Source organism: Vulpes vulpes, unplaced genomic scaffold (genome assembly GCF_048418805.1).
Source record: "Vulpes vulpes isolate BD-2025 unplaced genomic scaffold, VulVul3 u000000899, whole genome shotgun sequence".
Lineage (NCBI taxonomy): Eukaryota > Metazoa > Chordata > Mammalia > Carnivora > Canidae > Vulpes > Vulpes vulpes.
In genome coordinates, this window is record NW_027325780.1 from 572,004 (window position 1) to 590,420 (window position 18,417).

Genomic DNA, 18,417 nt, shown 5'->3' on the forward strand with positions numbered 1-18,417 from the left:
GAATGTATATTGGTGCAGCCACTGTGGAAAGCAGTATGAAGGTTCCTCAAAAAATTAAAAATAGAAATACAATATGATCCAATAATTCCACTATTGGGATTTACCCAGGAAAATGAAAACAGTAACTCAAAAAGATATATGCACCTCTATGTTTATTGCAGCATTATTCATAATAGCCAAGGCATGCAGGCCACCTAAGTATCCATCAATAGATGAATGGATAAGGAAAATGTGGTATATACATACAATGAAATGTTACGCAGCCACAAAAAATATGAGGTTATGCCATTTGAGACATTTGAGACATGGGTGGACTCAAGGGGTATTAGGCAAAGTCAAATAAGTTAGACTGAGAAAGACAAATATCATAGGATTCCATTCATAAATGGAATCTAAAAAAAAATGAATAAACAAAAAGCGAGTCAGAACTACAAAAACAGAGAACAAACTGATGGTTGCCAGAGGGGAGAGGGGCAGGAGGTGCTGGGAAAAATGGGTGAAAGAAAGTGGGAGATACAGGCCTTCCAATATAAAATGACTAAGTCATGGGAATAAAAAACAGAGCTTAAGGAGTGCAGTCAATGATATTGCAATAGCAATCTAATGGGACAGATAGTAGCTATACTTTTGGTGAACATAGCATAATATATAAACTTATCAAATCAATAGGTTGTACACCTGAAACTAATGTAGCATTGTGTGTCAACTACAGTCAAATTAAAAAAAGATGGAAATCCTGCCACATATGACAACATTGATTAACCTGCAAGACATTATGCTAAGTGTAATAATCCAGTCACAAAAGGACAAATAGCTGCATAATTCCACTATATGAGTTATCTAAAATAGTCAAAGTTAGAAAACCAGTAAATAGTGGTTGATAAGGGCTGGAGGGGGAGGGAAATGGGGAATCATTGTTCAATAGGTATGAAATTTCAGTTATTCAAGATGAACACATTCCAGAGATCTGTACAACATGGTGCCTAAAGTTAACAATTCAGTATTGTGCACTTAATAATTTTTTAAGACTGTAGATCTCATGTTATTACCACAAAACAGAAAAAAAAAGGGACGGGAGGAAACTTTTGTAGGTGATGAATAGATTTATTACCTTGATTATAGTGATGGTTTCTTAAGTATGCATATCTCCAAACTCATGAAATTGTATACATTGTGTTCCACTTCTCATATATTGATTATATCTCCATAGAGGTGTTTAAAAATTTTTTTCAAAAATTTTACAAAATATATCACCATAAAAATATATTTCTAAAGTTTCTCTCATGAGCTTGGAAGGGGTTCATGCAAGGGAGGGTCTTGAAGCTTAACATTCATTATCTTCATGGGAAATCCATCTCTGCTTTTATTAGATTTAGAAAAGGACCATTCATTCTTTTAGTATATTTGGTATAATTTGTTATGTGACTGATTGCTCAACTACATATTCTTTTCATGTTGCAGCAGGATGGAGTCTCTATTTGCTAAGGTCTACATATCATTATGTATGTAACTTTTCTCATATAAAAGTGTGGCTGAGATGACTAACTATCCACCAAAGAACCATGCTTTCTTAAGTGTGGATTATTTGCCTATTTGCTCTTGCTTGCTCTGGTCTACATTGCAGGGGCTCTATTTCTTATCAACTGAGAAATGCATACTTTACATATAACATCTCATTTTAATAATCTCAACCACTCTTTGACATAAATGTCATCATATTTTCCATTATATATATGAGGAAACCAGGTATTGGTGAGTAACTTGACTAATGTAAGAATAATTTGTCCAAGTGAATAATGAAATTGGAATTTAATCACACACAATTTGACTCTATGTCTTGTTCTCTTAATCATAATGCTCTGCACTAAACGTTAATTCTCTTATAATAAAAATTATTTTAAAATTATATGTAAATGTCAGGATTATTAAGAAACCAACAAAATGCACAAAGCAAATATTAGTTTCAAGTCTTAGCATTTCTAATTAAGCCAGTAGCAATTATCAGCTATGCATTTTCTGGAGTTGAATGCCTTACTTATGATGAGTAATCACTGAACGGAATTTTCAGGCATTCTCAGAAGATTTCTACAAATGTTCTTTCCAAATCTTATAGAACATACTTTCTCTCTGCCATGGAGGTTTTTTTCAAAATTGTTTTGTTTATTCTAGTTTCTTTGCATGACTACATACATTCTATTAGAATTAGAAATTGTCAGTTTAAACAGAGAAGACTGTTGAGATGTTGATTGGAATTCAGTTGAATATTTAGATTAATTTGAGGAAAATTGACATCTGAACAATAATTGAATCTTCCAGTCTATGAATATGGTATATCTATCTAATTGTTTAGGTCTTCTAAAATTTCTCTTAGCAGTATTTTATAGCTTCCTATATATAGGCTTTGCACATTTTTTGTCAGATTTATCCTAAAATATTTCCTATTTCTGGATACTACTGTAAGGGTATTGTTTCCCTAATTTCAATTTCCAAATGTGTCTTGATAGAATATAGAAATAAAATTGGTATATGTAGACTGGCCTTTTATCTTGTGACTTTGCTTAGCTCACTTATGGAAGCTAATAGCTTTTTTGAGATTCCTTAGGATTTTTCACATAGACCATGTGTCTTCTATTAAAAAAATGTTTTTCCCCCCTTTCCAACATGAATGACTTGTATGTATGTATGTATTTATTTTAAAGATATTATTTATTTATTCATGAGAGACAGAGAGAGAGAGAGAGAGAGAGAGAGAGAGAGAGGCAGAAGGAGAAGCAGGCTCCATTCAGGGAGCTCGACATGGGACTTGACCCCGGGACCCCAGGATCACACCTTGGGCCAAAGGCAGGTGCTAAACCACTGAGCCACCCAGGGATCCTCAACTTGTATTTATCTTTATTACCTTATTTCACTGGGTAGGATCTCCGAGGTCATGTTGAATAAAAGTGCAAATAGTGATCATTCTTTCCTCGTGTTACAGGTAAAGTAACCAGTCATTCACCACTAAGAATGAACCAGTCATTCACCACTAAAACTAAATATCTATCATCATTTAGGTAGGTTGAGGAAGTTCCTTATAACCTATAATTTGTGGAGGTTGAGGAAGTTCCTTTTTATCTATAATTTATGGAGAACTTTATCATAAATGGGTGTTCACATAGATCAATGGAACAGAATAGAGAATCCAGAAGAGAACCCTCAACTTTATGGTCAACTAATATTCGACAAAGTAGGAAAGACTATCCACTGGAAAAAAGACACTCTCTTCAATAAATGGTGCTGGGAAAATTGGACAGCCACATGAAGAAGCATGAAACTAAACCATTCTCTTACACCATACACAAAGATAAACTCAAAATGGATGAAAGATCTAAATGTGAAACAAGATTCCATCAAAATCCTAGAGGAGAACACAGGCAGCACCCTTTTTGAACTTGGTCACAGCAGCTTCTTGCAAGATACATCCATGAAGGCTAGAGAAACAAAAGCAAAAATGAATTATTGGGACTTTATCAAGATAAGAAGCTTCTGCACAGCAAAAGAAACAGTCAACAAAACTAAAAGACAACCTACAGAATGGGAGAAGATATTTGCAAATGACATATCAGATAAAGGGCTCGTATCCAAGATCTATAAAGAACTTATGAAATTCAACAGCAAAGAAACAAACAATCCAATCATGAAATGGGCAAAAGACACGAACAGAAATTTCACAGAGGAAGACATAGACATGGCCAACAAGCACATGAGAAAATGCTCCACATCACTGCCATTAGGGAAATACAAATCTAAACCAAAATGAGATACCACCTCACACCAGTGAGAATGGGGAAAATTAACAAGACAGAAAACAACAAATGTTGGAGAGGATGTGGAGAAAGGGGAAACTCTTGCATTGTTGGTGGGAATGTGAACTGGTGCAACCACTCTGAAAACTGTGTGGAGGTTCCTCAAAGAGTTAAAAATAGACCTGCCCTATGACCCAGCAATTGCACTGCTGGGGATTTACCCCAAAGATACAGATGCAGTGAAACACTGGGACACCTGTGGAAGGAGCCTCGGTATCCATCGAAAGATGAATGGATAAAGAAGATGTGGTCTATGTATACAATGGAATATTACTCAGCCATTAGAAATGACAAATACCCACCATTTGCTTCGACGTGGAGGGACCTGGAGGGTATTATGCTGAGTGAAATAAGTCAATTGGAAAAGAACAAACATTATATGGTTTCATTCATTTGGGGAATATAAAAATCAGTGAAAGGGAATAAAGGGAAAGGAGAGAAAATGAGTGAAAATATCAGTGAGGGTGACAAAACATAAGAAACACCTAATTCTGGGAAATGAACAAGGGGTAGTGGAAGGGGAGGTGGGCGGGGGGTTGGGATGACTGGGTGATGGGCACTTAAGGGGGTACTTGGCGGGATGAGTACTGGGTGTTATGTTATATGTTGGCAAATTGAACTCCAATAAAAAAAATTAAAATAAAATAAAATAAAAAAATAAAAATCCTCTGTAATAACAAAAATAAATGGGTGTTCAATTTAGTCAACCATTTCTTTTGCACATATTGAATGATCATTTCAACAACTTGATTGTTACGTTTTGGTATGTTTTTCTTCATTTGAATGTTCTGCTTGGGGTTCATTAAGCTAGATTTGTGGGATCAGTATTTTCATCACATTCAGAAATTTTTAAAAAAGATTTTATTTATTTATTCATGAGAGACACATGGAGAGAGAGGCAGAGATATAGGCAGAGGGAGAATCAGGCTCCTCACAGGAAGCTGGATGTGGGACTCGATCCCCGAACTGGGATCATGCCCTGAGCCAAAGGCAAATGCTCAACTGCTGAGCCACCCAGGCATCCCCAGATTTAGAAAATTTTTATCCACTATTTTTTCAAATATTGTTTTGTTTCCACTTCCTTCTCTCTTTCTGGGGCTTTAATCACTTGTATATTTGATCAGAGTGCAAATGCTCTTTGCATTAATTTTTTCAGTATTTTTTTCCCTTTGGTCTTTTGTTTTGGAATGTTAGTATTGTTATGTATTTAAATTCATTGATATTTTCTTTGCAGTGTCTAACCCACTGGTGATTACATTCTATCTTTTTTTTTCTTTTCAGGTATAATATTTCTACATTTCCAGCAGCATAATTTTAAATATATACCCACTATTTCTCTCCTCATCATTGTTAGTTTTCTTTACTTTCTTAAATATATGGAGCTTACTCATATTAACTGTTTCAATATTCCTGTCTGCTAGTTCCATTATTTATGTCATTTCTCTGTGTGTTTCTATAGTTTGACTTTATTCTGGTTATATGTCATATTTTCTTATTTATGTGCATTGCATTCCTTGTAATTTTTTATTAGATGCCAAACATTATGTATATATGTAGTTGGCTAGGATGCCTGGGTGGCTCAGCCATTGAGTGTCTGCCTTAGGCTCAGGGCATTATCCTGGGGTCTGGAATCCTGGATCTAGTCCCACACTGAGCTCCTTGCAGGGAGCCTGCTTCTCTCTCTGCCTGTGTCTCTGCCTCTCTCTCTCTGTGTCTCTCATAAATAAATAAATAAATAAATAAATAAATAAATAAATAAATAAATAAATAAAATCTTTAAAAAATATGTGGTTGGTTGATGGGTGTTTTTTTATTTCAAGTTTTTATTTAAATTCTAGCTACTTAACATATAGAATACTATTAGTTTCAGGAGTAGGATTTAGTTCTTTCATCACTTGCCTATAATACCCAGTGCTCATCACAAGAAGTACCCTCCTTAATACCCAGCACTCATTTAACTATCCCCCACCCATCTCCCTCCATCAACTCTGTTCTCTATAGTTAAGAGTCTCTTATGGTTTACTTCCCTGTCTTTTTTTTTTCCTTTCCATATGTTCCATATGTTTATTTGTTTTGTTTCTGAAGTTCCACATATGATTGAAGTCATGTATTTGTCTTTCTCTGACTGACTTATTTCACTTAGCTTAATGCACTCTAGCTCCTTCCATGTCATTGCAAATGGTAATATTTAATTCTTTTTGATGACTGAGTAATATTCCATTATGTATTTATTTATTTCTACATATATGTATATATGTATTTATCCATTCATCAGTCTCTGGATATTTGGGCTTTTTCCATGGTTTAACTATTGCTGATAATGCTGCTATAAACACCAGGATGCAGGTGCCCCTTCGAATCAATATTTTTGTATCCTTTGGGTAAATACCTACTAGTGTAATCGCAGGTCATAGGGTAGTTATATTTTTAACTTTTTGAGGAATCTCTATACTGTTTTCCAAGTGGCTGCACCAGTTTGTATTTCCACCAACAGTGTAAGAGGATTCCCCTTTCTTCACACCCTCACTAACATCTGTTGTTGCCTGTGTTGTTATTTTTAGCCATTCTGACAGGCGTGAAGTGGTATATTCTTGTGGTTTTGATTTATATTTCCCTGATGATGAGTGATGTTGAGCATCTTTTCATGTGTCTACTAGCCATCTGTATGTCTTCTTTGGAAAAGTGGCTATTTATGTCTTCTGTCCATTTCTTAACTGGATTATTTGTATTTTGGGTATCGAGTTTGATAGATTCTCTATAGATTTTGAATACTAACTCTTTATCAGATATGTCATTTGCAAATATCTTCTCCTATTCCATAGGTTTTTTTAGTTTCATTGCTTCCTTCACTGTGCAGAAATTTTTTATCTTGATGAAATCTCAGTAGTTCACTTTTCCTGTTGTTTCCCTTGCCTCTGGCAATGTGTTTAGTAAGAAGTTGCTATGGCAAGGTCAAAGAGGTTTCTGCCTGTGTTCTTCTCCAGAATTTTGTTGGTTTCTTGACTCACATTTAGGTATTTCATCCATTTTGAATTTATTTTTGTAATGGTGTAAGAAAGTGGTCCAGTTTCATTCTTCTGCATGTTGTTGTTCAGTTTTCCCAATGCCATTTGTTGAAGAAACTTTTTTCCATTGGATATTCTTGCCTGCTTTGTTGAAGATCAGTTGACCATATAGTTGTGGGTTCATGGATTTTTATTTATTCTTTTAAGTAATGATAGATTTTGTGCAGGTACACAGTTAATCAGTGGTATCCTGTCTAGGTTAACCTTTGTAAATATAAAGAATCCTTTAATCTGGAACTAATTCAGCTCTATTATAAGGTGATGCCCTACTGAGAATTCTATCTAGTGACCATGTATTATGAAATCTTCCATTCTGACTGCTGAGAAGATGGATTATTTCAGTCTTGTGTGAACTCCAAAATTGTTTTGCCTCTCTCTCTTTGCTATTTTTTTCCTCCTGACCTTGAATAATTTTCTTTTACATATTTGCAGATCAATACTCAAAGACTCAGTGGGATTCATCTATAGATCTATGGGGCTTTCTGTATAGAGCTTCCTTATCTTCATTACTTTGTCCAGCAAATTATTGTTGCTTTGATTTCTGTTACTGTCCTTCCTTCCTATTTTGTGGACTGGAAATGGCAGTCTGCAAGCAGTAAGCTGATGAGAATGTATATAGCTCAACATGTTTGCTTCCCATCCCTCAAGGACACAGTCCTATGCTGCTTGTTGCTATGTCTGGAAATTGTTTCTTCTATTTGCCCATGTATTTAGTCATTTAAAGTAGGAGAGTAAATTTGGTCTTTATATTTCATCTGGTCAGAATTTGAATTCTACAATATTATTTTTAATATGTTCATAGAATTCTATTTTAAGGATATACTGCAACTTAACTAGCTATCTGTTGTTGGATATTTAAATTTTTCCAATCACAAAAATTCTTATGTATAAATATTAAGAAAATAATTATGCATACATATGACTACACTTCTTTAATTTTTTTTAGATAAAAATGTATGGGTCAAATAATATAAAAACCAAGGCTCTTTGGTAAACTGAATGGATATTACTTTTCTCTCTTAAAATAGGTACTGGAATTCGGAGGGAGAGGCAAGATGGTGGAAGGGTAAGGGTCCTCAACTCACCTAGACCCACAAACTTACCTAGATGACTTTCAAAACATCCTGAAGACCTATGAATTTGACCTGAGATTTTAAGAAAGAATAGTTGGAAAGCTACAGCGACAAGTTTTCACTTTTAACAAGATAGGAAGATGGGGGGGGGGGGGGGATTAAGTGGGGGAGGGGAACCGTGACTAGCAGGCTTAAAGCAGAGCAGCGAGAGCCTCCATGGCAGGAAAGCCCCGCCCTGGAGAAGCTGGAACTTTAAAAATCAGCGCTAGAGTTTTCCCTGATGGAAAAGTGCTTAGCAAGAGGGGCAGTGAAGCCTCAAGATTGCTAGAGTCACTACAAGAGGAGGGGCACCCCGGAGACCTCAACCGAGGTCCGATTTCAGTAAAGAGCTGGAGCACCACAGCCCTCTGGGGTCATTTGGGAGAAGCCAGTCAGTTAGGCGGGCCAGTTACAGAGCTCCCTTTACCGTATATCCTGTCAGTGGAAAGAGGTAGCTGTGCCCCCCATTCCCTTTGGGAAAGGCAGTCCCTGCGAATGTGAGTCCAGCAGCACAGGGCCCTGGATCCCAGGGTGCCCAAGTGGACAAGGCCAGAGATCTTCCATGCCCTCTGGAACAGGCAAAAGTGGGATGGGCACAGGAAAGCAAGAACTCTCCTGCCACTGGGTGTCCCCAATCTGTGCAGATCAGTGTATTCACGCCTTCCCCCAGGAGTATCTGGGCCAGTGTGGACTGGGAGCTGCAGTTAGTTACTCAGAGGGAGCTGATCCCAGGGCTGGAGATCTGGCTGCCGCCATTTTGCTTTTCCTTTTTGTTTCACCGTGTGCCTGGGAGGGGCGGGGCCACCAGGGAACAGAGGACTCATGGGGTAAACAGCTCACACTGAGCCCGGCACCTGGCAGGGGGGACATCTTCCCCAGGTACACACACCTGAAAGCACGGCAGACCCACCTTCCCCAGAAGACCAGCTGGAAGAATAAGGGAAGAGCAAGGTTATCAATCAAGTAGCACTGGAAAGCTCCAGGACTGAGGGAAAATAATATATATAACCAAAGGATCTTTTTTATTTTTTCTTTTTCCATTATGACTCGTTTTTATTTCAGACTAAAATGTTCCAATATTTTTTCTCTTTTCTCACCTTAACTACAATATTTTGTAGTTATTTGTAGTTATCTTCACTTTTAAGGTTTTTCCTTCTTGACTTTCGTATTTCTACAATTACATGTTGTAGATATATTTTTGACTTCTGGATTCCCTTCAATGTATTTGATTTAATTTTGGTAGATAGGGATGCATCTGTGTCCTCTCTCTCTCTGTGTCCCTCATGAATAAATAAATAAAATCTTTAAAAATAATGCTGGTAGATATACTAGATATGGGATTTTTTTCCTGCATCATTCTGTTTTATAAGGGTGTAAGTTAGTGCCTTCTAAAACATGACCAACATACACCCAGAACCAAGTGGAATACAATATTGGTTTATTCTATGAGATTATATTCTCTCTTCCTTCCCATTCTGCCCCCCTCTTTTATCTTGTTTATGTTTTGGTGGTCAATGTTGAGGCTTTCTATAGGTATTGCTGGTTTATATAAATTTAGGATTGAGCATCTTTTAAATATAGAACAAAATAAACTCAGAACCAAGAGGATCACCCTCTAGGACACTCAGGTAGACTACATTCTCTCTCCACTACCCCTTCCTCACCACCACCATCTTCTCCTTTTTTCCCCTCTTTTTCTTTCTTTCTTTTTTTTTTTTTTTGCCTTTTCTTTTTTTCTTCTTCTTTTTTTTTTTTTTAATTTTTACTCCTTTGTTTTAAAATTTGTTTTTCATTTTAGTGGTTCTTTTATTTTTTTCTGTTAATCTTTTCCTTTTATTTTCTGGACTCTGACCTCTTTGGAATCATCTAGGGTGTATTTTATTTAGGTCATGGTTGATATTTTTGACTCAGCCTACTCATACACCCATTCTGCACTGGACAAAATAACTAGAAGGAAGAATTCACCACAGAAGAAAGAACCAGAAACAACACTCTCTGCCACAGAGTTACAGAATATGGTTTTCAATTTGATGTCAGAAATTCAATTCAGGAGTACAATTATAAAGCTACTGGTGGCTCTGGAAAAAAGCATAAAGGACACAGGAGACTTTGTTACTGCAGAATTGAGATCTAATAAGCCCAAATTACAAAAAGATTAAATGAGATGCAATCCAAACTGGATGTTCTAACTGCTAGGGTTAAAGAGATGGAAGAAAGAGTGAGTGACACAGAAGACAAGTTGATGGTAAGGAAAGAAGCTGAGGAAAAAAGAGAAAAACAATTAAGAACCCACAGGAAAGGCTTAGTGAAATAAATGATAGCTTGAGAAAGAATAGTATACATCTAATTTGGATTCCAGAAAAGACTGAGAGAGAAAGAGAGGGAGAGAGGGGACCACAAAATATATCTGAACAAGTCATAGCTGAGAACTTCTCATATCTGGGGAAGGAAACAGGCATTCAGATCGAAGAGAGAGAGAGAGGTTTCCCCCCCAAATCAATAAAAACCATTCAATACCTCAACATTTAATAGTGAAACTTCCAAATTTCAAAGATAAAGAGAAAAGTCTTAAAGAAGCACGAGACAAGAGATTCTTAACTTATATGGAGAGAAATATCAGATTAATAGCAGGTATAGGTCTCTGTGTCTCTTGCCACAGAGACCTGGCAGGCCAGAAAGGGCTGGCTGGATATATTCAGAGTCATAAATGAGAAGAACATGCAGCCAAGAATACTTTATCCAGCAAGGCTGCCATTCAGAAGAGAAGGAGAGATAAAGAGCTCACAGAATAGTTGGAAAGTGAAAGAATATGTGACCACCAAACCAGCTCTCCAAAAATATTAAGGGGGACCCTATAAAAGAAAGAAGGAGCCCAAAGAAACAATCCACAAAAACAGAGACTAAATAGGTAATACGATGACACTAAATTCATATCTTTAAATAGTTACTCTCAACATGAATGGGCTAAATGATCCCATCATAAGATGCAGGGTTTCAGACTGGATAAAAAAGCAAGACCTGGGATCCCTGGGTGGCGCAGCGGTTTGGCGCCTGCCTTTGGCCCAGGGCGCGATCCTGGAGACCCCAGATCGAATCCCACGTCGGGCTCCCAGGGCATGGAGCCTGCTTCTCCCTCTGCCTGTGTCTCTGCCTCTCTCTCTCTCTCTCTGTGACTATCATAAATAAAAATAAAAATAAAAAAAGCAAGACCTATCTATTTGCTGTCTACAACAGACTCATTTTAGACCTAAGGGCACCTAGAGCCTGAAAATGAAGGGGTGGAGAAACATTTACCATTCAAATGGTCCTCAAAAGAAAGCTGGGGTAGCAATCCTCATATCAGATAAATCAAAGTTTATCTCAAAGACTGTAGTAAGAGATGAAGAGGGACACTATATCATACATACGGGGTGTATTCAACAAGAAGATCTAACAAACATGAATATTTATGCCTCTAATGTGGGAGCTGCCAATTATATCGATCAGATAATAATCAAAGTAAAGAAATACTTAGATAACAATACAATAATAGTAGGAGACTTCAACACGGCACTTTCAGCAAATGGCAGATCTTCTAAGCAGAACATCACCAAAGAAACAGGGCCTGAAGTGATACACTGGACCAAATATATTTCACAGATATATACAGAATTTTCCATCCATGCAACTGAATACACATTCTTCTCAAGTGCATGTGGCACTTTCTCCAGAATAGAATGCATATTGCATCACAAATCGGGTCTCAACTGATACCAAAAGGTTGGGATTTTCCCTGCATATTTTCAGACCACAATACTTTGAAACTGCAACTCAATCACAAGAAGAAATTTGGAAGAAACTCAAACACATGGAGGTTAAAGAGCATCCTACTAAAAGATGAATGGGTCAACCAGGAAATTAGAGAAGAATTAGAGATTCATGGAAACTAATGAAAATGAAGATACAACCATTCAAAATCTTAGGGATGCAGCAAAAGTGGTCCTAAGAGGGAAACACATCGCAATACAAGCCTCCCTCAAAAAATTGGAAAAAATTGAAATACACAAGCTAACTTTGCACCCAAAGGAATTGGGGAAAGAAGACCAAGTAAAACCTACACTAGGCAGAATAAGGGAGATAATAAAGACTCGAGCAGAACTCAATGAAAGAGAGACTAGAAGAACTGTAGAACAGATCAACAAAGCCAGGAGTTTGTTCTTTGAAAGAATTAATAAGATAGATAAACCATTAGCCAGCCCTATTAAAAAGAAAAAAGACTCAAATAAATAAAATCATGAAAAAAAAGAGGAGTGATCACAACCAATACCAAGGAAATATAAATGATTTTACAAACATATTATGAATAGCTGTATGCCAAAAAAATTAGGCAATCTGGAAGAAATGAATGCATTTCTGGAAAACCACAAATTACCAAAACTGGAACAGGAAGGAATAGAAAACCTGAACAGGCTGATATCGATAACCAGTGAGAAAATTAAAGCAGTCATCAAAAACCTCCCAAGACACAAAAGTCCAGGGCCAGATGGCTTCCCAGAGGAATTCCATCAAACGTTTAAAGAAGAAATAATACCTATTCTACTAAAGCTGTTTCAGAAGATAGAAAGGGAGGGAATACTTCCAAACTCGTTTTATGAGGCCAGCATCACCTTAATTCCAAAACCAGACAGAGACCCCACCAAAGAGGAGAATTATAGACCAATATCCCTGATGAACACAGAGGCAAAAATTCTCACCAAGATACTAGCCAATGGGATCCAATAATACATTAAGAAGATTATTCACCATGACCAAGTGGGGTTTATCCCCGGGATGCAAGGCTGGTTCAATACTTGTAAAACAAATCAATGTGATAGATCACATCAACAAGAGAAAAAACAAGAACCCTATGATCCTCTCAATAGATGCAGAGAAAGCATTTGACAAAAGAAGCATCCATTCTTGATCAAAATGCTTCAGATTATAGGGATAGAGCAAACGTTCCTCAATATCTTAAAAGCCATTTATTAAAAGCCCACAGAAAATATCATTCTCAATGGGGAAAAACTGAGAGCCTTTCCCCTAAGATCAGAAACATGACAGGGATGTCCACTCTCACCACTGCTATTCAACATAATACTAGAAGTCCTAGCCTCAGCAATCAGACAACAAAAAGATATAAAAGGCATTTAAATTGGTAAAGAAGAGTCAAACTCTCCCTCTTCACAGATGACATGAAACTGTACATAGAAAACCCAAAAGACTCCACCCCAAGATTGCTAGAACTCATCCAGCAATTCAACAGTGTGGCAGGATACAAAATCAATGCCCAGAAATCAGTGACATTTCTATACACTAACAATGAGACTGAAGAAAGAGAAACTAAGGAGTCAATCCCATTTACAATTGCACCCAAAAGCATAAGATACCTCGGAATAAACCTAACCAAAGAGGTAAAGGATCTATACCCTAAAACCTACAGAACACTTCTGAGAGAAATTGAGGAAGACACAAAGAGATGGAAAAACACTGCATGCTCATGGACTGGAAGAATAAATATTGTGAAGATCTCTATGGTACCCAGGGCAATCTACACATTCAGTGCAATCCCTGTCAAAATACCATGGACTTTCTTCACGGAGTTGGAGCAAATAATCTTAAGATTTGTGTGAAATCAGGGCAGCCCCGGTGGCGCAGCCGTTTAGTGCCGCCCACAGCCCAGGGTGTGATCCTGGAGTCTCGGGATCCAGTGCCACATCGGGCTCCCTGCGTGGAGCCTGCTTCTCCCTCTGCCTCTCTCTCTCTCTCTCTCTCTGTCGCTCATGAATAAATAAATAAAATATTTTAAACGAATCTTTAAAAAAAACATTTGTGTGAAATCAGAGAGACCCGAATAGCCAGAGGAATATTGAAAAAGAAAACCAGAGCCGGAGGCATCAAAATGCCGGATTTGAAGCTGTATTACAAAGCTGTGATCATCAAGACAGTGGTACTGGCACAGAAACGGACACATAGATCAATGGAACAGAATAGAGAACCCAGGAATAGGCCCTCAACTCTATTTTCAGCTGATATTTGACAAAGAAGGAAAGAACATCCACTGGAGAAAGGACAGTCTCTTCAATAAATGGTGCTGGGAAAATTGGACAGCCACGTGCAGAAGAATGAAACTAGACCATTCTCTTACATCATACACAAAGATAAACTCAAAATGGATGAAAGATCTAAATGTGAGACAAGAATCCTTCAAAATCCTAGAGGAGAACACAGGCAACACCTTTTTTGAACTTGGCGACAGCAACTTCTTGCAAGATACATCTATGAAGGCAAGGGAGACAAAAGCAAAAATGTACTATTGGGACTTAGGCAGGATAAAAAGCTTCTGCACAGCAAAAGAAACAGTCAACAAAACTAAAAGACAACCTACAGAATGGGAGAAGATATTTGCAAATGACATATCAGATAAAGGGCTAGTATCCAAGAACTATAAAGAACTTATGAGGCAGTTTCTGCGCCAAAGGGTACGCACGCAGCTAACATTGTCTTCTTCTTCGCAGGACTCTTAAAGCCAGTTGTCTCATGGCACAATGGCAACTCTTACAGTAAAACTGATTGCACCAGTTGCAGAAGAAGAGGCAGCAATCCCAAACAATAAGATCACTGTAGTGTGTGTTCGAGAAGTTGGTATGGCATGTGTCATCATCATTCTGGGACAGTCTCTGGCTGATGAACTTGCCCTTGTGGATGTTTTAGAAGATAAACTCAAAGGAGAAATGATGGATCTACAGCATGGGAGCTTATTTCTCCAGACACCTAAAATTGTGGCAGATAAAGATTACTCTGTGACTGCCAATTCTAAGATTGTGGTGGTGACTGCAGGAGTCTGCCAGCAGGAGAGAGAGAGCTGCCTCAATCTGGTGCAAAGGAATGTTAATGTTTTCAAATTCATTATTTCTCAGATAGTCAAGTACAGTCCTGATTGTATCATAATTGTGGTTTCCAACCCAGTGAATATTCTTACATTTGTTACCCAGAAACTAAATGGACTACCCAAGCACCGTGTGAATAGAAGTGGGTGTAATCTGGATTCTGCTAGATTTTGCTATCTTATGAATGAAAAACTCGGCATTCATCCCAGCAGCTGCCATGGATGGATTTTGGGAGAACATGGCGACTCAAATGTGGCTGTGTGGAGTGGAGTGAATGTGGCAGATATTTCTCTTCGGGAACTGAATTCAGAAATGAGAACAGAAAACAACAATGAAAATTGGAAGGAAGTGCATAAAATGGTTGGTGAAAGTACCTAACAAGTCATCAAGCTAAAAGGATATACCAACTGAGCTATTGGATTAAGTGTGGCTAATCTCATTGAATCCATGTTGAAAAATCTCTCCAGGATTTATCCAGTGTCAACAATGGTGAATGGCATGTATGGTATCGAGAACGAAGTTTTCCTGAGTCTTCCATGTATCCTGAACACTCAGGGCTTAACCAGTGTGATCAACCAGAAGCTGAAGAATGATGAGGTTACCCAGCTCAAGAAAAGTGCAGATACCTTGAAGGACATCCAGAAAGACCTAAAAGATCTGTGACTTCTGGCTTCTAGGCTGTAGAAATGTAAAACTATGATGTGATTAACTGTGAGCCCTTAACTTTTCATCCATTATACATGGATCACAGTTTGTTTTTATTTTCCTAAATATGTGAATCCAGACTCACAGAATCAAAGCCCAAGCTTGGCTTAATACTTACAATATAAGCCTTGAACAAATAAAATTAACTATTATAGTGTGAAAAAAAAAAGAACTTATGAAACTCAACACCCAAGAAACAAACAATCCAATCATGAAATGGGCAGAAGACATGAACAGAAATTTCACCAAAGAAGACATACACATGGCCAACAAGCACATGAGAAAATGCTCCGCATCACTTGCCATCAGGGAAATACAAATCAAAACCACAATGAGATACCACCTCACCCCAGTGAGAATGGTGAAAATTAACAAGACAGGAAACAATAAATGTTGGAGAGAATGTGGAGAAAGGGGAACCTCTTACACTGTTGGTGGGAATGTGAACTGGTGCAGCCACTGTGGAAAACAGTGTGGAGTTTCCTCAAACAGTTAAAAATAGAGCTACCCTACGACCCAACAATTGCACGACTGGGTATTTACCCCAAAGATACAGATGCAGTGAAATGCCGGGACACTTGCCCCCCAATGATCATAGCAGCAATGTCCACAATAGCCAAACTGTGGAAGGAGCCTCGGTGTCCATCAAAAGAAGAAGGAAGATGTGGTCTATATATACAATGGAATATTACTCAGCCATCAGAAAGGACCAATATCCACCATTTGCTTCAACGTGGATGGAACTGGAAGGTTTTATGCTGAGTGAAGTAAATCAACCGGAGAAGGACAATCATCATATGGTTTACTCATATGGGTAATATAAGAAATAGTGAAATGAATTAAAAGGGAAAGGAGGGAAAATGAGTGGGACAAATTAGAGAGGAAGACAAACCATGCGAGACTCCTAACTCTGGAAAATGAACAAAGGGTAGTGAGTGGAAGGGGATGTGGGTTGGGAGATGGGGTAACTGGGTGACGGGCCTTGAGGAGGGCACTTGATGGGATGAGCACTCAGTGTTATACTATACATTGGCAAATCGAACTTCAATAAAGAAAATAATTAAAAAATAAAAAATAGAGGTTTCCACAATTAGGGTGGGGATAAAAGAATATCCATGATCATGATGGAAAAGAAACTAAACCATTTTAATAAGATCGTATTTGATGCCAGAGGATAACAAAGGAAAATACACAAAGAAAAAAAAAACCTCAATGTAGAGAATCTGGACTGTAAATAATGATTTCTGTTTCTGGAGCTTAAGTTGCTCATCTATCCAGAATGACTGGCTTCCAAGAGAGAGATTCTCTTCAGCACCTACCACTCAATAACCCAAACTTTCAAATTTAGTTCCCTCCCTGGAGACAGTCCTCTTTCCCTGTCAGTAGCACCATTCTAGAGGGTACCTACCTTGTGACCTATGAATCCCTGACTTAACTCTTATGAAGTAAGTCACAGCAGGACAATCACCGTCATGAAATCACGGGACAATCCCAACTTTTGTACCAGAGCTACACATATACAAAACTCAAGGAGGAGCAATTTTCTTATAAGGACCAATTTAAGTAACTGTCAATTGATGTTACTTAAAAGTCAATAAGAACACACAATTATTACTCAAGTAAATAACATTTTTAACTCGAAGTCAGTGAAACATAACGCAAGTCTTGACTAGGTCATTAGAGAGATAGAGATAGCTAGACAAAGATACAGATGTATCTGACTGCTCTGGAATGTGGAAGGACTCAAAGCTAGTTAATTTTCATTTGTGAAAAATCAAACAATTGTTTAGCCATATCAGGTCAATAGCTAAAGTGCTTATTGATGGGATTAAGGTAGTGAATGGTTGCTCTCATTCAACTATTTTCTGAACACTTGAAGCCGGCACTTTTGGAGCCCAGTGCTACATCTCCTCCCTTCATTTCGGCTTAAGCTGCTGTTGTGGCAGACAGATCTGGAACAAGATCCACATCTCCCCACCCTCCTCAAGTCCCTGCCGTATCACTCCACCTTGCCTCATTCTGCTGGTGCAGAGGAAACCCAGAAGTTGGGGGGTGGGGTTAATTCTCCCAAGGGTGACCCTCATCAATTGAGGAGAAAATTTCACATGACAAATGACCTGGCCTGGAGAAACAATTCTGAGTGCCTTCTATATGGCTCCTCAGAGGACTCACTGTAGAATGAAGCTCCAGTTACACACAACAGAAACCAAATTAATAGTATACCCTTTATAAATTTTCCTTTCCTGTCACACTTTCCTAAAGTTTAACCACACCTCCATCCTCACTCCAGCCAAAGAAACTAGCAGCACCCACAGGGCTTGTCTCAGCCTTTCTCAGGGAACCCACATTAGCATAGTATCTGTATATCAAGATGATTGTCATTAAACAGTCCATTTTAATACCTGAAAAAAGGGCAATTTGTCATAATAACAATTAGTAAAGTTAACCACAGGCAACATGACTGTTATTAACCAAGAAAAATATCTTTTGTCCATTAAGAATGGTTTTGTGAGAAAGCAAAATAATAGAAGAATGACTAAAGGTACATCACAGTTCTATCAAAGTTGTGGGGATGTATACCTGACTTGGGAAAAAAATGCAAATCTAACTGTAGATGTGATATTTGTGGAAGAGGAACTAAATTCATGAAAAAGTCCCAAAACATTTGTAGTCATTGTCATTTCTAAGTAAGTATAAACAAAAAGGAAAAGACTGCCAGGAAATTTCTGTGATTTAAAGGTAGGACAATGTCGAGTTAGGAATAATAGAGAACATCTTTCTTTTC

At 37.8% G+C, this 18,417-nt stretch overlaps 1 protein-coding gene and 1 long non-coding RNA gene across 2 annotated transcripts in view; both read left to right on the forward strand.

Annotated features, from left to right (window-relative positions):
* Positions 1 to 4,348, forward strand: part of LOC140597315 (uncharacterized) — a 41,733-nt gene extending 37,385 nt beyond the window's left edge. The window contains exon 3 of the long non-coding RNA XR_011999188.1: positions 2,978 to 4,348. This is a non-coding gene — a long non-coding RNA (uncharacterized lncRNA). The remainder of the gene's footprint in view (positions 1 to 2,977) is intronic.
* Positions 4,349 to 11,908: 7,560 nt separating this feature from the next.
* LOC140597317 (L-lactate dehydrogenase B chain-like) lies at positions 11,909 to 15,801 on the forward strand. The gene has a single exon (XM_072745535.1). The coding sequence runs from the start codon at positions 14,586 to 14,588 to the stop codon at positions 15,303 to 15,305; it is 720 nt and encodes a 239-aa protein (XP_072601636.1). The 5' UTR covers positions 11,909 to 14,585; the 3' UTR covers positions 15,306 to 15,801.
* The last annotated feature ends 2,616 nt before the right edge of the window (positions 15,802 to 18,417 follow it).